At 43.5% G+C, this 21384-nt stretch overlaps 1 protein-coding gene across 3 annotated transcripts in view; it reads right to left on the bottom strand.

Moving 5' to 3' along the window:
• Positions 1-17915, bottom strand: part of EIF2AK4 (eukaryotic translation initiation factor 2 alpha kinase 4) — a 69885-nt gene extending 51970 nt beyond the window's left edge. For 2 of the 3 annotated variants that reach the window (XR_011359466.1, XM_069949435.1), the window contains exons 1-13: positions 17629-17915; positions 13808-13840; positions 13622-13726; positions 12772-12874; positions 10872-11045; positions 7683-7763; positions 7047-7180; positions 6748-6860; positions 6485-6642; positions 4545-5080; positions 3700-3809; positions 2874-3031; positions 904-1334 (exon numbers count right to left, since the gene is read on the bottom strand). Coding sequence is in view for 2 of the 3 variants with exons in the window: in XM_069949435.1 (XP_069805536.1) it covers positions 904-1334; positions 2874-3031; positions 3700-3809; positions 4545-5080; positions 6485-6642; positions 6748-6860; positions 7047-7180; positions 7683-7763; positions 10872-11045; positions 12772-12874; positions 13622-13726; positions 13808-13840; positions 17629-17810 (2318 nt within the window). In the remaining variant the exon portion in view is untranslated. The remainder of the gene's footprint in view (positions 1-903; positions 1335-2873; positions 3032-3699; positions 3810-4544; positions 5081-6484; positions 6643-6747; positions 6861-7046; positions 7181-7682; positions 7764-10871; positions 11046-12771; positions 12875-13621; positions 13727-13807; positions 13841-17628) is intronic. The other variant, XM_069949437.1, reaches the window with a different exon arrangement.
• Between the last annotated feature and the right edge of the window lie 3469 nt (positions 17916-21384).

Genomic DNA, 21384 nt, shown 5'->3' with positions numbered 1-21384 from the left:
TGTCCAGAGCAGGAGAGTTTTTTATGGGGATAAGTATGGGAAGACTTGAGAATTTTTAAATAGAAGTAAATTACAAATCTATATAACTTTCTGACACCAGTTGATTTGAAAGAAAAAGTTTTCCGCTGGACAACCCCTTTAATAAAGCTGACATCAAGGCTAGTCCAGAACGGCCCATCATTCTAGTGCAGTGTTGCTGCTCTGGCTTTTAGGGAGTCAAAGTTGAGAAAAGAGTGGACATATAAAACGAGGTGAAACAGCTTGGATAAGCAATCATAGGTTATCCTAAGGGCCCTATTACACGGGACGATTATCGTGCAAAAAATCGTTATATTGTTCGAATTTAAACTATAATCGTTCTGTGTAATTGCAGGCAACGATCGAAAAATCGTTCGTATGTCGTTGATTTAGATCTAAACCTAAAATTATCGTTAATCATTTAATTCCACATTCGTTTGCTCAAGTTCCGCATTTGTTTACTCACCGTTCAGTGTAATTGCACATTGTTCATTGTTTCGCTGGGATCAGAAGGAATAAACGATCATAGTAACGATCACAATAAGGATCGCAGTAACGATCGTAACTAATGACCATCGTCCTGTGTAATATGGTGAACGATTTCAGGTTAACGATAAACAATCTCATTTGCGATCGTTTATCGTTAGTCATTAAAAATCGCTCCGTGTAATAGGACCCTAAGGTAACAGACATGTGGGACTGGAGAAAGTGCTGTTGGGAAACCTATGCCTGAAAATGCTGTTGTCCGAAGTGCATTTAGGATCTTAGGGTTTGTCTCTTGAAGGGATCTAATGCCATTGTTTCACCTACAGGGTGGGTGTTGCAATTCATTGCACTCCTAGTAATAAAGACAATATGAGCTAAATATCTAAACAACGAACTTACAAGAATGATGGAGAAAAGACCCCCTCCTCATCGTCATCGTCTTCATCCTCATCTTCATCACTTGAATCTTGATCAGAATTCTTGCAGTGTGCACTAGAGGACCGCTCACAAGATGTGCTCCACTCCACCGAGCTAGACATTATGGGAGCCGGAGCATTGGCCTCTATGTCATCAGCGAGGCCAAACTCATTCTTCACAGCCTGCTCCGGCTTCACTACCACTTTCTTATCCACCGGAGTTTCAGGTTTTGGAGTATTGGAAGCTGGAATTTCATGCTTTTCAATCCAGGCATTGTAGTACCTGACTATATTTTCATGGTTGAGTCGAGACAACAGCGTCACTTCACCTTTAATTCTCCTGAACTGTTTGCTGGCAGGGTTGATCTGAACTCTTTTTACAGCATAATAGCAGCCATCCAGCTTGTTCTGTACCTAGAAGAAAATATGAAAGAAATATGGATGTAAATTTAAAATCACAATTCAATATTCTGAGGACATTCTCTAGAAACCTTAAAAACTGATACGGATTACTGTTATCAATGTGATGTCACTAGAGCAGTATGTCCTCTACAAAGAGCATCCCTCTTTGGGGCCTGGTCTGGTAACTGCAGCCTAGCTCCTATTCACTTCAATGGGAAGAGGGAGGTAGTAACCTGACGCAACCACTGTACACTGAAGGGAGCCAAATGCTTCTGCTCATTGTGAATGTGCTAAAGCCGCAACTCTGCTGAACAGTCCCACTATGCCACTACACTCCGCCAACATTGGTGTGTAGGGCCCGTCCCCTCCTCGGCGGCCATTGGAATAGGGTGGCCTAGAGGTCAAGATTCTAATTACATAACATGAAGACTACAATGTCAAACTGCAAAGTTATATGCAATGTTGGTAAATGGAAGGGGTGTCTGGCAGTGACTTATTGCCTTCTCAATCTCTGATGGATTTTTGGTCACAAGTAGGGATGGTCCGAACTCTTCGAGGTTCGGGTTCGTATGAACCCGAGCGCTCGGCATCAGATTCCCGCTGTCTGCCCGCTCCGTGGAGGGGGTGGATACAGCGGGAGGACCGCCTGGAAAACTGGGATACAGCCTATGGCTATGGCTGTATTCCAGTTTTCCAGGCATTCCTCCCGCTGGATCCGCCCGCTGCACGGAGCGGGCAGACAGCGGGAATCATTACCAAGAGTTCGGGTTCGTACGAACCCGAACCAAACTCGGTTCGGACCATCCCTAGTCACAAGTAACGTGATTTTTTTTGCAACTGTAATGAAACTGACAGCATGACAGTTATTCCAATTGAGATTTAGTAACACCTTGTTCACCCTTGCGTTGCTTGGTGGCCGCCTTCTCCGCCGGCGGCGCCCGTGGGGTGTGCGGGGGCCTATGAGGTTTGGTCCTGTGAAAGTGGGGTTGCAGGGCCATTCTATGGCCCCACCTCCCCTGTTGGTGCTTGCTTTGCGGGGTTGGTGGTCGCTGACCGGCACAGTGTTGTTTTAGAGTAGGAATTCATGTGTGCCAGAAGACTTGCACGTGGTACATAAGGCAATATGGTTTGATCAAATTATATACCAATATTCTGGCTTTGGTTTTTAAATGTAGCCGAAAGGCATTGATGTAAACCATGAGTGTGAGGTGCAGACAATCCTCTTTCGTTAGGCCTGATTGTGATTTGCTATTGTGCAGCATGCATTGCCATGTGGTTTTAAGTATACCTCCTTGGACAAGAAATGAGGTGGCCCATTCTGCTTCCCCATGATATCTCTCTCAACAGGGAAACGTCTGGACACCCCATACACATGAGATGGTCAGCAAATGCTGTTGAAACTGGTGGGTTTCCTCTGGCATTCATCTAAAGTGCTACATATAAGATTTTATAGGTGGAACACAGATTATTCTGTGGAAATCTTTAGGAAGTTACGCATAATCAGCCCAATACTGGAAAATGTTGTTTTACTCAACAAAAAGGGGGTATTACCTTAATAACTGCTCCAAATGCCCCTCTACCAAGCATCTGTAATTCTTCAAACTCATTGAAGTAGCGAGAAAGTTGCCTTTGTGATTCTATATGGAATGCTGCATTTGATAAGGAAGCGCTGGGTATCACAGTCTCTGTGCAATCCACACCAGTGTAATCTGGAGGGGAAAAAAAACGTCGGTTATTAAAGGGGTCATCCGACACTTTGTTATTTTACATACATCTGCAGCACAATATCAAAAATTTTAGAGTCTATGCTTACCTCTCCACGCTCCCTCTGCGTTCTTTTGTGGTGTTATCGGTGTCCTCTGCTGGATGCAGTCAATGCCATTTTTGAAACAAACATGCCTCAGGATTGACAGCCAGCTCAGCCAATCAGTGGCCGTGGCGCTGTCCCATCTTGGTCAGTGACTGACTGAGCGGGCTGTTTATCTCAGAAGTGAAAACAACTGTGACAAGCAGGGACACTGCAGAAGAATTCCGGGAGCGCAGAGAGGTGAGTATAGGTGCTTTGTTATTTTCCATATGTCTGCAGCACAATGTCAAATTTTTAAGTGGCAGATAATCCCTTTAACTTCAGAACCATAGTCCAGTTAAAGGGGTTATCAAGCGCTACAAAAAAATGCCTACTTTCTGGAGACAGAATTACTCGTCTCGAGTTTGGCAGCAGATGTAAAAGGTGGGGCCATCAAAACAGCAGGTAAGTGGGAATAGGGAAGGTGAGTATGGTTTCTTCTATACCATGTCCACTCAAAAAAACCTTGTATTCTGGACCGAAAAAAAACAAAAACAAAACGATTTTAGACAGAATAATCTATGTGCTCACTGTCTGGGCTGTCTTCACTTGAGGGACATTTCTGTAGAGGAGGATTGATGAAGCTGTGACCCAGTAGCTGCTGAGCAGTCCAGCGCTCTTTGTCCTCCAGGCACACGCACCTGATCAGAGAATATGAAAAGTGTTGTTGAGATTTAATTAAAATATAATTTAAAGGGTTGAGATTTCAGTGAAAACCACACCCAGATTTACTTCCATAATTTTCTTAAATTATTTAAGTAAGGGCCGTATTACACAGCTCAATCACTTTATGTAAGCAAACATTGATCAGCATTTATTGAGCCCATATACAGCTTGATAATCATGATGTAAGGGCTGTGTTTTTGTGTGTGTGTATATGTATGTATACATATATTATATATACACACACACAGAATATATATATATATATATATATATATATATATATATATATATATATATATATATATATATATATATATATGTTATCGATGTCCATGCAGCCCTTGCTTAATAAGTGTATAATAAACATACATACCTCTCCGCACTCCCTGATGTCCTGCTAGCTTCGGCCCACTCCTAGCAGGGTCTGAAGTGACAGGCCGCTTAGCCAATCACCAGGACAGTGCCGCAACCAGTGATTGTCTAAGCGGCCTGTCACTTCAGACACTGCAGGAAAGGGCCGAAGCTAGCAAGACAAAAAGGAATGCGGAGAGGTATGTATAAGTAAAAATTTATTTTTTTTTTACACGGACATCAGCCGTGCACTGCTATTACGCGTAGCTGCGTGATTAGTCAGATTATCGTTCCATGTAATAGGGCCCTAAGCCAAGCGTCAATGACCTAATGTTCTCATATATATAACACTCACTTACTTTTTCAAAAAATCCTGAAAATCTCCAGGCAGCTCACTTGGTACTTTGACCGGATATTCTTTGACTATCTTCCCCTGACTAAGTGAGAGCAGCAAGAGGCCAAGCTTCCATATGTCTCCTTTCTTGCCAGTTTTACTTGGCAGGGCATCATCGCTGAAACGGACCTTGGTTTGTTCAAAAACATCCTCTCTGCAGATTTCAGCGAGCCGCTTGGAAAGACTATAGTCTGTTACCTTGACTCGCCCATCACTGGTTACCAGTACACTAGAAGCACATAACACTTTGTGTACCACTGAATTACTATGCAAATAGTCCAGAGCGGACAGAAGCTGACTCGTATAATGTCTGAGCTGGTCCACGGGGACTGGAATTTCCTGCTCAAGGAAGCTAGAGAGCTCAGAACCATTCACATGTTCAGCTACGATTCCGACAGAAATGGAATCTTCATTTTCTTTAACTCGCATGGCGAGATAATGCACGATATTCGGATGACTGAGTTTGATGAGGGAATTAAACTCGGCTTCTGTACCTTGAACCTATTAGAAACAAAAAAGATTATTATTAATATTATTAGATGAAATAAAACATGTACAGTGGTACCTTGGATTACGAGCGAGCATAATTTGTTCCGGGCCGTAGTTGTAATCCAAATCCACTCTTAAACCAAAGCAAATTTTCCCATAAGAAATTATAGAAATGCAGACAATTGGTTCCACACCAAAAAATAATGATTTATTATTCTGGATAACCTGTAAAACAGATGAAACAAACATTTAGAAACAGCAGAATATGTGATATTATAAGTTACTGTACAGTAATGGAGAGGATGGGAAACACAAGGGCTGACAGAGACTGCAGGGAGCTGGAAGGAATGAGCAGGTTATATGTGGGCACAGTATAGCAGCACTCTCTGTCCGGGGAGAGAGGGAGAGAGGGGTTACTGTCTTGTCCCCTGATGGAAGCCCCAGCCTGAAGTGGATCTGCTATGATTTGGAAGGTGAGGGAGACTTCCCGGGTCAGAGTACAGTGCTGTAGACCCAGCTATGCAGACCATGCCCCTCCTCCACTCGCCCTCCCACCCAGTACAGGGAGCTCTTACACCAAGTCACAATTTTGAAAAACTGTAAGCTCTTAAACCAAAACACTATTAAACCAAGTTACCACTGTATTCTAAAAGTGATACTCTGTACTCTTCAATTTGCACTAAACAAGGGCTGCAATAGGCAGCCAGGACATTCCAGTTGTAGAGGTATACGTCACCCCAAGCTACTTGTGAAGGGCAGATCTGGGTAAAGTATGAATGCCCCTGTAACTCAATTGGCCTGTTTGCAATGCAATGCCTATTGACTGCAAATTGTGCAGGGACAGCAACTTCAACCACATAATTCTACAGAATGCACAGCATTACATATACGGTACACTACCTAAGTACATCAGACATAAGACATTGATCCAGCACTGTGGGCTGCTGGAAAATGGAACATACTTTACAAAAAAAAAAATTTAAATCAAAGACTGGCTAAAAAAAAATGGTTGAGGGTGTCAGGCAAAAAAAAACAAATCAGAAAAGACAAAGTGCACCCGTTCTGGAAAAAAAAAAAAAAACTTGACATATCAGAGAGGCATGTCAAAAGTTTTTATAAGTCAGTTAGTTTTCAAACGCATACCAAGAAATGAGCGACCTTCTCCGCTTGTTCTACCGATCAAAACTTCCCACTAAAATATACCATGTGGCCATACCCCTGTCTTTTTCAGGCCGATCGGATGTTCGTCATATTATTTGTCAGTGCCACATGACCACTAGCTGGCCCAAAAACTACAAGGGAATTTTACAGAGTATATATTGCCTGGTAATCTTTTGCTAGCATCAAATAACTTTGACTTTGCACAGATGCAGGTTACATAATTACATAACATGGTATAGATGCCCAACAACTTACCTGTTTTTTACACTTCTCAACTTTTTCTAATTCCTGACTAGTAAGAAACTTGCCCATCTTCTTTTGCCACTGTAGGATCCATTCATAGATCATAACAAAATGACCAGATGCAATTTCCAAACCATTATAAATGAATTTGCCTAGTTGCTCATCCTTTCCTGGAATGTACAGAGTGCATATATAAGTACGGTATAAGTAATGCCATAGCCTACTCTTAACAAAAGTACATAAAAGACAGATTGCAGTAGTTCATTGTAACGCACCTAGACACTTTCCCCTGTGTACAACTAACTGCCCGCTGCAGCCAATGTCAAATGTCAGCACCTCGTAGCTTGATGCATTGTCATCGCTGCAGACAGAATACTGACGGTCGCGCCTATAAAAGAGAAAAAGACTATCACTGTCTGTCTTATATTGCTACACTGGATTACAAACCTACTGTACTTAAAGGGAACCTGTAACAACTCCTGACCTGTCCGTTTAAGCAAATACTTGTATTCCTCATGAAATAACAAAGTTCATCTTACACGTTAAACTATTCTAAAGTAGGTAAAAGTATTACTTGGACCGGCCAATGGAAGTAGTACGAGTCCTGTTGTTTTCTCTATATTCAGCAAGCCCGCCATTGGTTCCTGCATTATTAACAGTCTTGGCGGAATTTTCCTGGCAGGTTAGGTTAGCATTTTCAAGCCGCTCCTACAAAGCAAAAAAATATATAAATTAAATTTAAGAAGCAATGCAGTTTGTTTGTCCATCATTATTCCTGCAGTGCTACATCTATACATGTCAATATTACAGCTGTGTCATGTGAACACTACTCAGAGCACCAGAAAAATAATGCGTAACAAAAGCTGCCTGCACTGTTAAACTGATTTCCTGTAAACTACAGGATTACATCTCCACTTATCGGATGCCTTCTGGCCGCTCATACCCTTCTCCACCCATCTCAATTAAACAAGGAAAATGTAAAGGGTAGTAAACAGGAGAAAACCCATGCAAACACAGACAAACACAGAGGAAACATACAAACTCTTTGCAGATGTTGCCCTTGGTGGGATCGACAACTCTACTAACAGTCATCTCTAACATACCTATGAAGTGTGTTTTTTTAGAATTTGACGTTCATGCAGCTTTCCTGTTTTGGCCACAGAAGTAAGCTATGAATTTCTTACTTTGATTTTATGTTCAATATAGTTACCTGCTTTTCAATCTCTTTCCTCCTTTTCTCCTCTTTTTTCTCTTCTTCCCGCCTTTTGATTTCATCAAGGATTTCAAGTCTCTGTGAGAAAAAAAAAAGGGGGTAAAAATTAAAGTTTCACTGTTGTTTTATTTTATTTTTTTGCAGAAAACAATAGTACAGGCGATTTTAAGAAACTTTGTAATTGGGTTTATAAGGCAAATATGCCTTATTATTATCATCAGAGAACAAAGGATTAAACAGCAGGAGCTGTGTGAAAGCCGGTATTGAGAGGTGAAAGAGGTCAGTGCTGACTTCAGAGGAGATAGCCCAGTGATGTAGCTGTAAATTTACTCGTTTGTCCTGTTTTGGTGCCTTATCTCCCTCCACCCCTCCCCTCTCCATAGAAAATCATGAAGACGGGGGGAGAGCTTCAAACTGCTTTTTCATGATAAAAATGCATTTTTCGGCTAATAAACCCAATTACAAAGTTTCTTAAAATCGCATTTACTATTGATTTCTGCAAAAAAAAAAAAAAAAAATTAAACAGTGACACTTTAAACATCAGAATAACAAAAGACGAGCAAAGGAAATACTTGTCTGAGATGTGATACAACAGCATTGGACAGTTCAATTATTATAAGTAGTAGATCAAAGTAAAGGAGAGATCCCAAAAATGTTAATGTAACCCCTTATCCACCACGACCCAGAGAACAGAGGTCAATTATTCCCCAAATGAATGGAGGAGCAGCGGCATGCATGCTTGGGCACTGCTCTTTTTATTCTCCATGGGGCTTCCAAACTATGCCAAGCACGAAACTTGAATATGCAAAAGAGGAGCCCGTGGAGCCTCATTGAAGAGTCTCAAAACACAGGACTAGCCAGATATCCCTCCGGGAAGGACCCAGCCAAGGGGCAGCTCCTGTTAGGAAACCACCAAAACCACCATATTAAGTGGCCCTATAAGTCAGTGTAATGACAAGGGATAAACCAAGGCTAGGTAACCATCCACATACAGCTGTTTCAGGGTGTTGCCCCTCATCAGTGTGGCGCAGGATTCTGGCTAGGTGGGAGCAATGCCTAGTAGAGTCATAAGAGAAACAGATTGCTGAACTCAGGGAGACCAGCCAAATGACAACACTGCCGGCTGCTAGTGAAAGCGCTCAATGCAGTGAAGTCCTAGGTGCATTGCCCCCTGGGAAACATGAATATGCAAAAGAGGAGCCCGTGGAGCCTCATTGAAGAGTCTCAAAACACAGGACTAGCCATACACTCACCGGCCACTTTATTAGGTACACCTGTCCAACCGCACGTTACCACTTAATTTCTAATCAGCCAATCACATGGCAGCAACTCAGTGCATTTAGGCATGTAGACATGGTCAAGACAATCTCCTGCAGTTCAAACCGAGCATCAGTATGGGGAAGAAAGGTGATTTGAGTGCCTTTGAACGTGGCATGGTTGTTGGTGCCAGAAGGGCTGGTCTGAGTATTTCAGAAACTGCTGATCTACTGGGATTTTCACGCACAACCATCTCTAGGGTTTACAGAGAATGGTCCGAAAAAGAAAAAACATCCAGTGAGCGGCAGTTCTGTGGGCGGAAATGCCTTGTTGATGCCAGAGGTCAGAGGAGAATGGGCAGACTGGTTCGAGCTGATAGAAAGGCAACAGTGACTCAAATAGCCAACCGTTACAACCAATGTAGGCAGAAGAGTATCTCGGAACGCACAGTACGTCCAACTTTGAGGCAGATGGGCTACAGCAGCAGAAGACCACACCGGGTGCCACTCCTTTCAGCTAAGAACAGGAAACTGAGGCTACAATTTGCACAAGCTCATCGAAATTGGACAGTAGAAGATTGGAAAAACGTTGCCTGGTCTGATGAGTCTCGATTTCTGCTTGAACATGACAATGACTTCACTGTACTCAAATGGCCTCCACAGTCACCAGATCTCAATCCAATAGAGCATCTTTGGGATGTGGTGGAACGAGAGATTCGCATCATGGATGTGCAACCGACAAATCTGCGGCAACTGTGTGATGCCATCATGTCAATATGGACCAAAATCTCTGAGGAATGCTTCCAGCACCTTGTTGAATCTATGCCACGAAGAATTGAGGCAGTTCTGAAGACAAAAGGGGGTCCAACCCGTTACTAGCATGGTGTACCTAATAAAGTGGCCGGTGAGTGTATATCCCTCCAGGAAGGACCCAGCCAAGGGGCAGCTCCTGTTAGGAAACCACCAAATCCACCATATTAAGTGGCCCTATAAGTCAGTGTAATGACAAGGGATAAACCAAGGCTAGGTAACCATCCACATACAGCTGTTTCGGGGTGTTGCCCCTCATCAGTGTGGAGCAGGATTCTGGCTAGGTGGGAGCAATGCCTAGTAGAACCATAAGAGAAACAGATTGCTGAACTCAGGGAGACCAGCCAAACAACAACACTGCCGGCTGCTAGTGAAAGCACGAAACTTAGCAATGTTTGGAAGTCCATAAAGAATGGACTGAGAAGTGACTTGAGAGTTGGGTTTCGGGTTGGCGATTCTCTTGACAATAAGCGCCCTATTACATAAAGCGATAATTGACCGGATCAAGACGATTCGGACGATTATATCGCTCCGTGTAATAGAGACAACACTCAGCTGATGAAACGATCATCATTTCTTTAGGTCCAGACCTAAAATCATCAGCCACCAACCGCGCATCACTGCGTGTAATAGCCATGCACGGCCAACAGCTGATGATTGAACAAACAGTTTACATCATCTCTCCAAGTTTCTGGTGTTCTCTCTGAGCTCAGAAAGGCCGCTTTAAAAGTTACAGCCGTGGGAATGGGGAGGAAGCAGAAAGCAGAAGACCAAGAACATGGAGAGGTGATGTAAACTTGTTTGGGCACTGACATTGCTAATGCTGTCTGTGCAGCCCTTGCTAAACAATTAGTAATAGGCCGAGTAAACTAGCGCCGATCTAGCAGATCGGCCATCATTTATAGTATTGATCAGGCGTTATCGGCCCGTGTAATAGGACCCCAAGTCAGCACTTACCACTGGCCCCCCTTAGAGAACCAATGTAAACTACTACTACAGAAAACCCAAACAGCTTCTTTTAAAATGCTTGATCTATAGTACTTGTAAAGGCAACCAGTGATTTAGTAACATCTCCTAACATTGCATGAAGGACACATTTTTACATATAGGGTCCACTTACAGTTTGCTCCTCTCTTCTTTTTTGCTCTTGAATTCTTTTTTCTTCTTCCAATGCAATTTTCTCCTGTTGTCTCTGCAGATTCTTTAGCATCTCCTCATGAAATGATTTGGGTGGTGGGTGGTTATGTTCAGTTAAAAAAGACTGTATGTGGTCTGCAAGCTGATATATCATCACCTGAAATAAAGAGAAGAACAGAAGTCAGTATACGATCAGCAGCAAAGTATTTAACATAAAAAATAAAAAATGAAAGATAGTGCTTCTATCAATTAAAGAGGGTCTAAACACCCCCGAGAACCTGACTGATCAAAGCTAACAATTAGAGATGAGCGAATTTACAGTACAAACAAAGCAAATCGCTTAGTTAGCTCGACAATCTGCTTATCAGCCTGCTGCCTTTAAAATCTATGCTGCTCCGCCTCGGGTGCCTGGAAAAGCTGGATCCAGTCCCTGGGAAACTGGTAGAAGTTTGCTAGGACTAGATCCAGCTTTTCCAGGCACACACAGCAGAGTGGCATGGACTTTAAAAGCAGCAAGCTGATATGTAGATCTCTCTTTGACACGTCAAAAGTTGTTTGTTTTTTTTATGACAAAGACACAGCCTGACATTTGCTGTAAACGAACATCGATCTGCCAGATACCAAGCCAATCACACAGTCAGAAGATCATAAAACAAGGGCTGCATTGATGTCTGTGCAGCCCTTCCTGTATGTATATTATATATATATATATATATATTATATATATAATAAAGTTTTACCTACCCTTTCCATGTTTCCCTGTAACTTCCTGGCTTCTCAACACAGTCGCTGGTGAAGCTTCTAAACTAGAGATGAGCGAACCTCGAGCATGCGCGAGTCTATCCGAACCCGAGCATTCAGCATAGCGGGGGCTGCTGAAGTTGGATAAAGCTCTTAAGCTGTCTGGAAAACATTGATACATGGATATGTTTTCCACATAGCCTTAGGGCTTTATCCAACTTCAGCAGCCCCCATTATACCGAATGCTCGGGTTCGGATAGACTCGAGCATGCTCGAGGTTCGCTCATCTCTATTCTAAACCCATCTCTACAGGCCGCTCAGCCAATCACTGGACGAGATGGGACAGCACAGCAGCCAGTGATTGGCTGAGCGGCCTGTCACTTCATACATGGCTTTAAAAGCTTCAAAAGGCGGCTGCAGTGAGCAGGAAAGCTCACTCAGCTCAGGGAGCGAAGACACCGGGAGTGTGGAGAGGTAAGTAATAACTTCATTCATTTTTTACATACTTTCAACAGCCGCTGACTGTGGGCCTCCTCTTACAAGGAGGGATGCGTGATCGGCAGCTGATGATTTTTAAACTCTGTGATTGCTGATCATAATGTTTATTACAGGGGCCGATATATGCCCGATTCAGCCTATTTGGACAGGTAATCGTCCCATGTAATAGGACCCTATGTGAACAATTTATTGTAGTTGTAAAGGTGCATTTACATGGTGTATACACTGGGGATTTTCACAGTAAATTTGTGTTTGTAAAATCCACAGCTTATTACAGAAGCAACAACCTACACACAGCAGAAAAGCACCATTTTAATCCATGTGTAGAGTAAAGATTACTAAGACATATTGGTCTACATTCATCAACCTGAGACACAAATGTGCACAGAACAGGAGGTGTTGTCATGGGTACATAAGAACAATGAAGCTTGTAACTTCGCACCGATACCACCAATAAGCCTTATGTTTTTCAAGTCCAGTGAAAGGTCTCAGTTTGAGCAATAGGTTGTATTCATGGTTTCCCAGACTCCCTAGGGGCTGCATCCAACTTCTTCCGCCACTGACATTGAAATGCCGAGCGATTGCATCAAGCATGGTCATGAGATCTAAGCAGATAATGTATGTATCTATGAGGGGTCTCTTACCTCTCCACATAGTGTTTTGGATAGTTCTTCTAAACTGCAAGTTAAGGAATTCACATTTTCGTTGGATAAACCCTTCACATTCTTCAGCTTTATCTCAGGCGGACTGTAATACAGAAATGGAGCTTTAGCCACTATTGAATACCAAACGTAATACTTTCTTTCAGACCATGTGAAATCAGATTGTGCCTCTGCAAAGAGTCTGACTATAGACCAATACTTTTTATAACTCCTAAAAATCCCATCGACATAGAAACCACATATACCAGATATTAAAAGGATTATCCAGTTAGGTAAAATATATGTTGAATCATCCCCCCTCCTGGAGACTAACAATTCCTTTCATACATGTCATGTCCTTATATGTCTCCTTCCCTGATTTTTGAGCCTGCTGCTTTCTGCTGAAGACACAAAAGTCTGTCTCAGCTCTAAGCCCCCTCCTCCCCTCCTCCCCCCCTCCATTCTGAGACAGCGCATGTAAACAGCTGTCTCTGCACTGGTTCTTCTCCCTGTACAGCAGGAAGGGTTAATCACAGTAATGTCACAAAGTAATGACCTCAGATTACCCTTCCAGCTTAACAAAGTGTATAAACAGCCATGGATACTGTTTACATGAGCCATCTGGAAGAGAGAAGTCAAGTTGCTGATGGACTGGTCAAGTTGCAGAGAGGGACTTGTTTACATCAGTCATCTGAGAAGGAAGGGGGGAGGAGTAAAACCTCAGAACTCTGAACGTACACCTCCTATGGATACTGCAGTGTAAAAAGACTCTAGAGGTGTTATAATCACACCAAGAAGCGACCCCCACCCATTACCTATTTTCTAATTAGAAGTCTCCTGTAGAAATACTCACACATCAGGGTACATCTGGGGACATTTCACCCAAAGGTCCAGTTGGACGTAAGACTCATTACCTTGAGGGCGTAATAAGAGGGTAACTTCTGGGGGCTGCTTCACCTGCACAAAGCAAAGAAATAACAATGATACCAATAATAATACAGCCAAGATCACATACAGGGATTGTAAAATTAAACTTCCCCAATTCAGAAGACTCTGGGGGCGACCAGCTGCTCTAAACAAGAATAAAATTGGAAAACCGGCACTTCAGATGATACACAAATCAAACCTACTGATAGCTCCCTACTGTGCAGGAGACATGGAGGAAGGAAGGTCTCTTACCTTCATCCTCGGTGTGAAGCAGGCCTATGTCTGTGTGTCACATAAGTGTGGTATATGTGAGGCAGGCCTATCTATGTCTGTGTGTCACATAAGTGTGGTATATGTGAGGCAGGCCTATCTATGTCTGCGTGTCACATAAGTGTGGTATATGTGAGGCAGGCCTATCTATGTCTGCGTGTCACATAAGTGTGGTATATGTGAGGCAGGCCTATCTATGTCTGCGTGTCACATAAGTGTGGTATATGTGAGGCAGGCCTATCTATGTCTGTATGTCACATAAGTGTGTGGTATATGTGACGCGGGCCTATGTCTGCGAGTCACATAAGTGTGGTGTATTGTGAAGCAGGCCTATCTATGTCTGCGTGTCACATAAGTGTGGTATATGTGAAGCAGGCCTATGCCTGTATGTCACATAAGTGTGGTATATGTGAAGCAGGCCTATGTCTGTGTGTCACATAAGTGTGGTATATGTGAGGCAGGCCTATGTCTGTATGTCACATAAGTGTGGTATATGTGAGGCAGGCCTATGTCTGTATGTCACATAAGTGTGGTATACATGAAGTAGTGAGTCTGTGACCACAACAATCATGAAAAACTAAAAAAAAAGAAATAAATGTAAAAGCAAAGTACACAGCACACTTGGTTGCTTGCAAATCACAACTGCATCAGTCTCCATGTCATGGTATAGGCCATGGTAATTCTCATACTATTTATGTCATTAAATATTATACATGGCTGCGGTAGTACCACAAGTTTACTGTCAGTCCCTTGTAGACTCTCCTGACAGGAATGTGTGAGGGAAATGTTAACACGCACCTGACATACTTCCTACCTGATCGCTTAGGGGCTGTCATGACACTGAATAGCAAAGAAAAACAAACTTTTCTTACCTGCATACCAAACATGTCCTGTTAATAGTATTCTGCTTTTATTTTACAATGTGTGTGAATATAGCCTTTCCAAGAGTATAATAAAAGTACCCATAGCAAATGTAAAAAAAATAAATAAATAAATTAAATAAATAAATACATACACACATTGTTATATATATATAACACAATCTAGTAGCAATGTTCACATCAGGAATGATCTGCTGTACATCATACACAAAACCACAGCAGTAAATCCCTGGCCTCAGCAGTGATGCTGGCATGTCCGGCACGCAACTGCTAAGACCTGTCATCGGATGGATGTGCACAACATCACAGTAAAATTAGTATAAATCATCAGGATCAGAGATGAGCGAATTTACAGTAACAAAGTGAAGCGCACTCTGCACTTCGCTCATCAGCCGGCTGTCTCTTAACTCACTGTGGATCCCAGTTTACCTGGACTGGGGGAGGAGCGGCAAGGAGTAGCAGTGAGTTAAATTGTAACTATCATTTGTAAAAACTTCTGACATGTCATAGCCACATGTCAGAAGAAGTGAGACCCCTGCCGATCGCTAGAATGAAGGGGCAGAAGTGCTCAGCAGCTTGGGCTCTGCCCTTTCATCTCCATTATACAGAGATAAAGTTTATAGACTGCTAATACGAACAGTCTAAGAAATTATAATGGCAGCCTATGGAACATAGATACGGAAGTTCCATAGGCTCCATTATAATTGAATAGATTGCAGTTATAGCGGAGATGAAGGGGCAGGGCTGAGCACTTCCGCCCCTTCACTCTAGAGACTGGCGGGTGTCTCAGCTCCTGAATCCCCACCAATACACACTTCTGACATATATACACTATGACATGCCAGAAGTTTTTACAAATTATAGTTATACTGCCAGCTGATAAGCAGATTGCAGAGATAACAAAGCGCCTCGCTATTACTGTAAATTCGATCATCTATAATCAGGATTACCAAACCATCAGATCTGACTGGTGAACATTGGTTGGTTGTTATAAGTAGACATGAGCGAACTTACAGTGTGAATCAGCGGCAATTTTTTTTGGTTGAGGAAAAGTAGTTCCTCTTTCCAGGTGCTCAGATTCCCTTGAAAAGTCCAAAGTGGCGACACTATGAAAGCAAAACTACTTTTTCTAGACAAAATAAATTGTCCAATCCACGGCTGCAGCAGCAACCCTCCTTTATGTACAGTGTGAATGATACCCGACCCTGATCCTAGTCAAAGTCACGTGTCACAATAAAGTGTCAGGTTGCGTGGTTTCCTACTTAGGGCTATAATAATGATAGTTTGATAATGACGGCCATAAAAAATGATCATGAACATTATAGGTGGCCGTCATTGTAAAATAACGGACGTTGTTTCCCCCGAAAGTGGGGGAAGGGGGCAGAACGGGTATTTAACCACATTACAAAGTTATATAACTTTGTAATGTGTGTTAAATAAGCAAAAAAAAAATTTCGTGGGAGTTGTCCTTTAAAGCGAATGTTCCATCAGGTACATTCGCTTTAAATATTGCCCATGTATAGAATGGCGCCAGCGCGGGGAAGCCGGTGTCGGTGTCCTTTTTTTTTTTTGAACCGCGGCCCGGTTCCCATGTACGGCACCATTCTATTCACAGGCAATACTGATGGTAACCCCATGGTACATTCGCTTTAAGCAGTATTACAGTAGGAATGTAGATAATTCCTACTGTAAGACTGCTTGCTAATTCTGCCCAATTGTCTTAAAGGGGTAATTGACTCAAACATAACTTTCCACATGAATGTGGAGTCGTTGAATCGTTAGTCTCACCATGGGCAGCAATATATGAGAAGTTATGTTTGAGTAAAATTCCCCTTTAATGATTTATCTGTTCTGCAGCAATGGCGTCACGTACATCCATATGACCGCTGCAACCAGTCATTGGCGTTAGTGTTTGTGTATCATACATGGCAGCATCAATGCTGAGACCAGGGACTAACTGCAATGGTTACATGCCTGTGACATTTCCATCCATTTGGTGCACAGTCAACATCATCTGCCCCATGGGTCTCCAAACTGCGGCCCTCCAGCTGTTGCAAAACCACATTTCCCATCATGCCTGGACAGCCAAATCCAAAGCTTTAGCTGTCCAGGCATGATGGGAGTTGTAGTTTTGCAACAGCTGGAGGGCCACAGTTTGGAGACCCATGATTCTGCCCCATGAAAAAACTAACGTCTGTAAATATCATTGCTGCTGTACCAGCTTTACACATGTCTACAGTAGTACAGCCATTTGCCTCTGCTTGTGTGACATCTTATACAGCACAGAAACCTAGTACTCAGGTAAGGTGAAGCCAGGAATGGGGAACCTCCAGCTGTGGCAAAACTACAATTCCCATCATGCTTTGGCTGTCCAGGCCTAATGGGAATTGTAGTTTTGCAACAGCTGAAGGGGCAAAGGTTTCCCCTCCCTGTGTTAAGCAGTTGCCCATAGCAACCAATCAGGCTCGTCCTTTCATTTTCTTATCTGCATTTGAAGAAGAAAGCTGCAATCTGATTGGCTGCTGCTGCCCTCAGGCCCTGCACTAGTCTGACAACTGCACACCTGTGTTTCACAAGTTCAGCGTCTTCAGCTGTTGCAGAACTACGACTCCCAACATGCCCTCATGATGGGAAATGTAATTTTGCAACAGCTGGGGAGCTGCTGGTTGGAGGTGAAGATTTCAGCCGCTTCTGCAGCTTTATCCTGCTGGAGGAAGCGGCGTGGACGGTCTGTGGATCCCACGTGACCGCGTCCACGTCTCCGTCCCGGTGTCGTCCCTACCTTCCACGCAGAAGTTTTCCGGAGATCGTTGAAGTCCTCCCCGTAGATGGCCTCCAGGACCTGCAGCTCGTTCTCCTGCCGCTGGGAGTGTGTTTCCGCGGAGTCTGCCTGCAGGGGGCGCCGCTGATCTCCAGGACCGGGCAGGCTCCCCGTGCAGGCGAGCTCGGCGGGAAGTGGGGCATTCCCCCGGCTACCTGCCATGCTACACCGGACACATCGCGCTCCTCATCACCACCGACTGTGACCAACCCACCCCGCAGGGCACAGCCCACGAGTTCACGGCCGCATATCCGCCATGTTTGTATTGGGCAGTATAGTGGTGAAGCGGAGGAGCTGTGTCTGCTATAGGAGCGAGGCGGCATCCGCCATATTGGAAACTGGCGTCGGTTTAAAGGGGACGTACACCATAGAAATGTGGACAGGGACTGTGTGCTATTCTCACATGGAGCTGCCCTATGGGAATTATTCACATATATTGTGCTACTAGTTCACTTACACAAATGGTTAAAATATATCAATTTTCAAAGCAATTTTTATTGCTTTGTTGGCTGTTCTTTTTTACATTTTTCTGAACCTTTAGAGGGTGTTTTTCCCACTAATTTCATGCAGATCAGGTCTCTGTCATTCAAAAGTGTTTTGATTCATGTATACAAGGCCATAGCACACAGTGTGTATACAAGGCCATAGCACACAGTGTGTATACAAGGCCATAGCACTTGCATTTTTCCACCTAGAAACCCACATGAGCCCTTATTTTTTGCGCCACTAATTGTACTTTGCAATGGCAGATGTAATTTTTGCCTAAAATATGCCGGGAAACCAGAAAAAAATTATATGTGTGGTGAAATTGAAAAAAATACATGAAATTTTTAAGTTTGGGGCGGTTTGTTTTTACGCCATTCGCCCTAGTGTAAAACTGGCTTGTTATAAATGTTCTTCAAGTTGTTACGATTACAACGATATGAAACTTGTGTAACTTTTATTTTATTTGACGGCTTTAAAAAAATTAAAACCTTTAAAAAATATATATATGTTCCTTAACCCCTTAACGACATCGGGCGTAAATGTACGCCCCCGCGCCCTGGTACTTGGTGCAAACGGACGTACATTTGCTCCCGATGTTTCCCCGATCGCTGCGGCATAAGTGCAGCATTTATCAGCAGCTCCTTTCTTGGCGTTGGGATATTTTTTCTTACTGTCAAAAGAACGTAAAAAAACCACTACATTACACCAAACTACATGGAATAAAGTTTTACACTACACCACTACATACCCCATATACCAATCCTCGAATAAAGATGGCCCCCAGTTCGCCGGCGGGTGCCAGCTGCGGAATGCACAAAGGGTTATCCTTCGCCATTCCGCAGTGTGCACGTACGCTTAGAGTGTATGAAGGAAGGGACACCCGAATCCAGCCCCCAGATGAATTAGTGGGAAGATCTTTCGGGAACTGATCTTCCCACTGCTGGATAAAGGTTACCACCTGTACGGGGATAACTTTTATACCAGCACCCCCTCTTCCGGTCCCTCGCTGCCCGAGCTACTGTAGCTTGCGGCACGATCCGTAAATATCAGAAGTAGTAATAGGGCCCTAATATTTAGCAGCCATGGAGCGGACCCAGCGCTTCTGGATATGAGGGACCCCGTATCGCACCAGGGCAACATTTTCCAGGTGACGTCCCCCACACTGGAGAACGGGAGACCCCAGAAGAAGTGCAGAGTGTGGTGTAACAGGGGGATCAGGAAGGACACCATTTTCCAGTGTGACTCTGCATACTGGATCGCTCCAAGGCGCACCACACGTCATTGGAGTTCTACATTATCTAAATTCTGTCCCTTATTCCTATTTCAGGGGTCACGTTGATCCGGGGAATATTCTGATCGCCATTATGGAGTCAGGAAGGAATTTTTTCCCTGTGATGAGGCTACTGTCGTCTGCCTCACAAGGGTTTTTTGCCTTCCTCTGGATCAACACAGGTTGAATTTGATGGACACCTGTCCTTTTCAACCTTATAAACTAATAATTGGCCTAATACCCCCAAATAAATTAGAACGGTCCCTTTTCCCCAGCTAAATACGTATGGCCACCATTCCCATTAGAGGATGCCATGATGCAATTACAAAGCCTCTGTGCGGCCAGGACAGTAGAAACCCCCCACAAGTGACCCCATTCTGGAAACTACACCCCATAAGGAATCTAACAAGGGGGGCTGTGGGGATATGGCCCCCTGGTGACAGAATGGGGTCACATGTGGGGGGTTTCTACTGTCCTGGCAGCACAGGAGCTTTGTAATTGCGACATGGCCTCCATCCTCCATTCCAGCCTCTAAATGGTGCTCTGTCCATTTGGTAGCTTGCCCTGTGCCCATATGGCACATTATGCCCACATGTGGGGTATTTTCGTACTCAGGGGAAATTACTCTACAAATTTTGCATTCATTTTCTTTTTTAACCCCTTGTGGAAATGGAAAAAATCAAGGCTTGACCAACATTTAGTGTAAAAAATGTTTAATTTTTACACTAAATCATTGATCTTGTCTTGATTTTCACAAGGGGTTAAAAGATAAAAAAAAAACACTAAATGTGTAGAGCAATTTCCCCTGAGTACGGAAATACCCCACATGTGAACATAAAGCGCCATGCGGGTGCAGGGTAAGCCTCCAAAGGGAAGGAGCGCCATTTGGCTTTTGGAGGCTGGATTTGGCTGGAATGGATTTCGAGGGCCTTGTTGCATTTGAAAGGCCTCTGTGTTGCCAAGACAGTTGAACCCCCCCACAAGTGACCCCATTATGGAAACTACACCCCTCAGGGAATCTAACAAGGGGTGTAGTGAGGATATGGACCCCACTGGTGACGGGCACATTTGGGCCGTGAAAGCGAAAAAATTTAAGTTTTCACTTTTACGTCACATTGCTCCACATTTGTGCCCATCACCAGTGGGGTCCATATGCTCACTGCACCCCTTGTTAGATTCCTTGAGGGGTGTAGTTTCCAGAATGGGGTCACTTGTGGGGGGTTTCCAGTGTTTTGGCAGCACGAAGGCTTTGTAAATGCGACATTTGAAATCCATTCCAGTGAAATCCAGCTTCCAAAAGCCAATTGGCACTCCTTCCCTTTGGAGGCTCGTGCTGCGCCCGCTTGGCACTTTATGTCCACATGTGGGGTATTTCCGTACTCGGGAGAAACTGCGCTACACGTTTTTATATTTTTCCTTTTTTTTATCCCCTTGCAAAAATGAAAAATAAAGGCTAAAACAACGTTTTAGTGTAAAAAATAGAATTTTTCCTTTTTTACACCACATTGTTCTGAAAATCTGTGAAGCACCTGTGGGGTCCAAATGCTCACCGCACCCCTTGTTACATTCCTTGAGGGGTGTAGTTTTCTAAATGGTGTCCCTTTAGGGGTGTTTTTTAGGTTTTGGCACCCCAAAGCCTCTGCCAACCTGAAGTGGTACAGTCAAAAATGACCAAATAAAACAGAGGAGTTGAAATTCACTAGGCGCTCCTTTGTATCTGAGGCTTGTGGTTGTGTCAAATAGCGCAATAGGGCCACATGTGGGGTATTTCTATAAACTGCAGAAATGGGGCAATCAATATTGGGGTGCATTTCTCTGGTAATAGGTTTATCATTATGAAAGATATTGGATTACAATAAAATCTCTGCACAGAAAATTTAAATTTTCAAATTTCTTACACACTTAGCTTTTATTTCTGTGACTCCCCTAAAGGGTTAAAAACTTTCTGGATATGCTTTTGC

The sequence above is a fragment of the Dendropsophus ebraccatus genome, chromosome 13 (assembly GCF_027789765.1).
Source record: "Dendropsophus ebraccatus isolate aDenEbr1 chromosome 13, aDenEbr1.pat, whole genome shotgun sequence".
NCBI classification, from domain to species: Eukaryota; Metazoa; Chordata; class Amphibia; order Anura; family Hylidae; genus Dendropsophus; species Dendropsophus ebraccatus.
The sequence above is the reverse complement of the archived record's forward strand: the minus strand, read 5'-3'. Positions and strand labels throughout refer to the sequence as shown.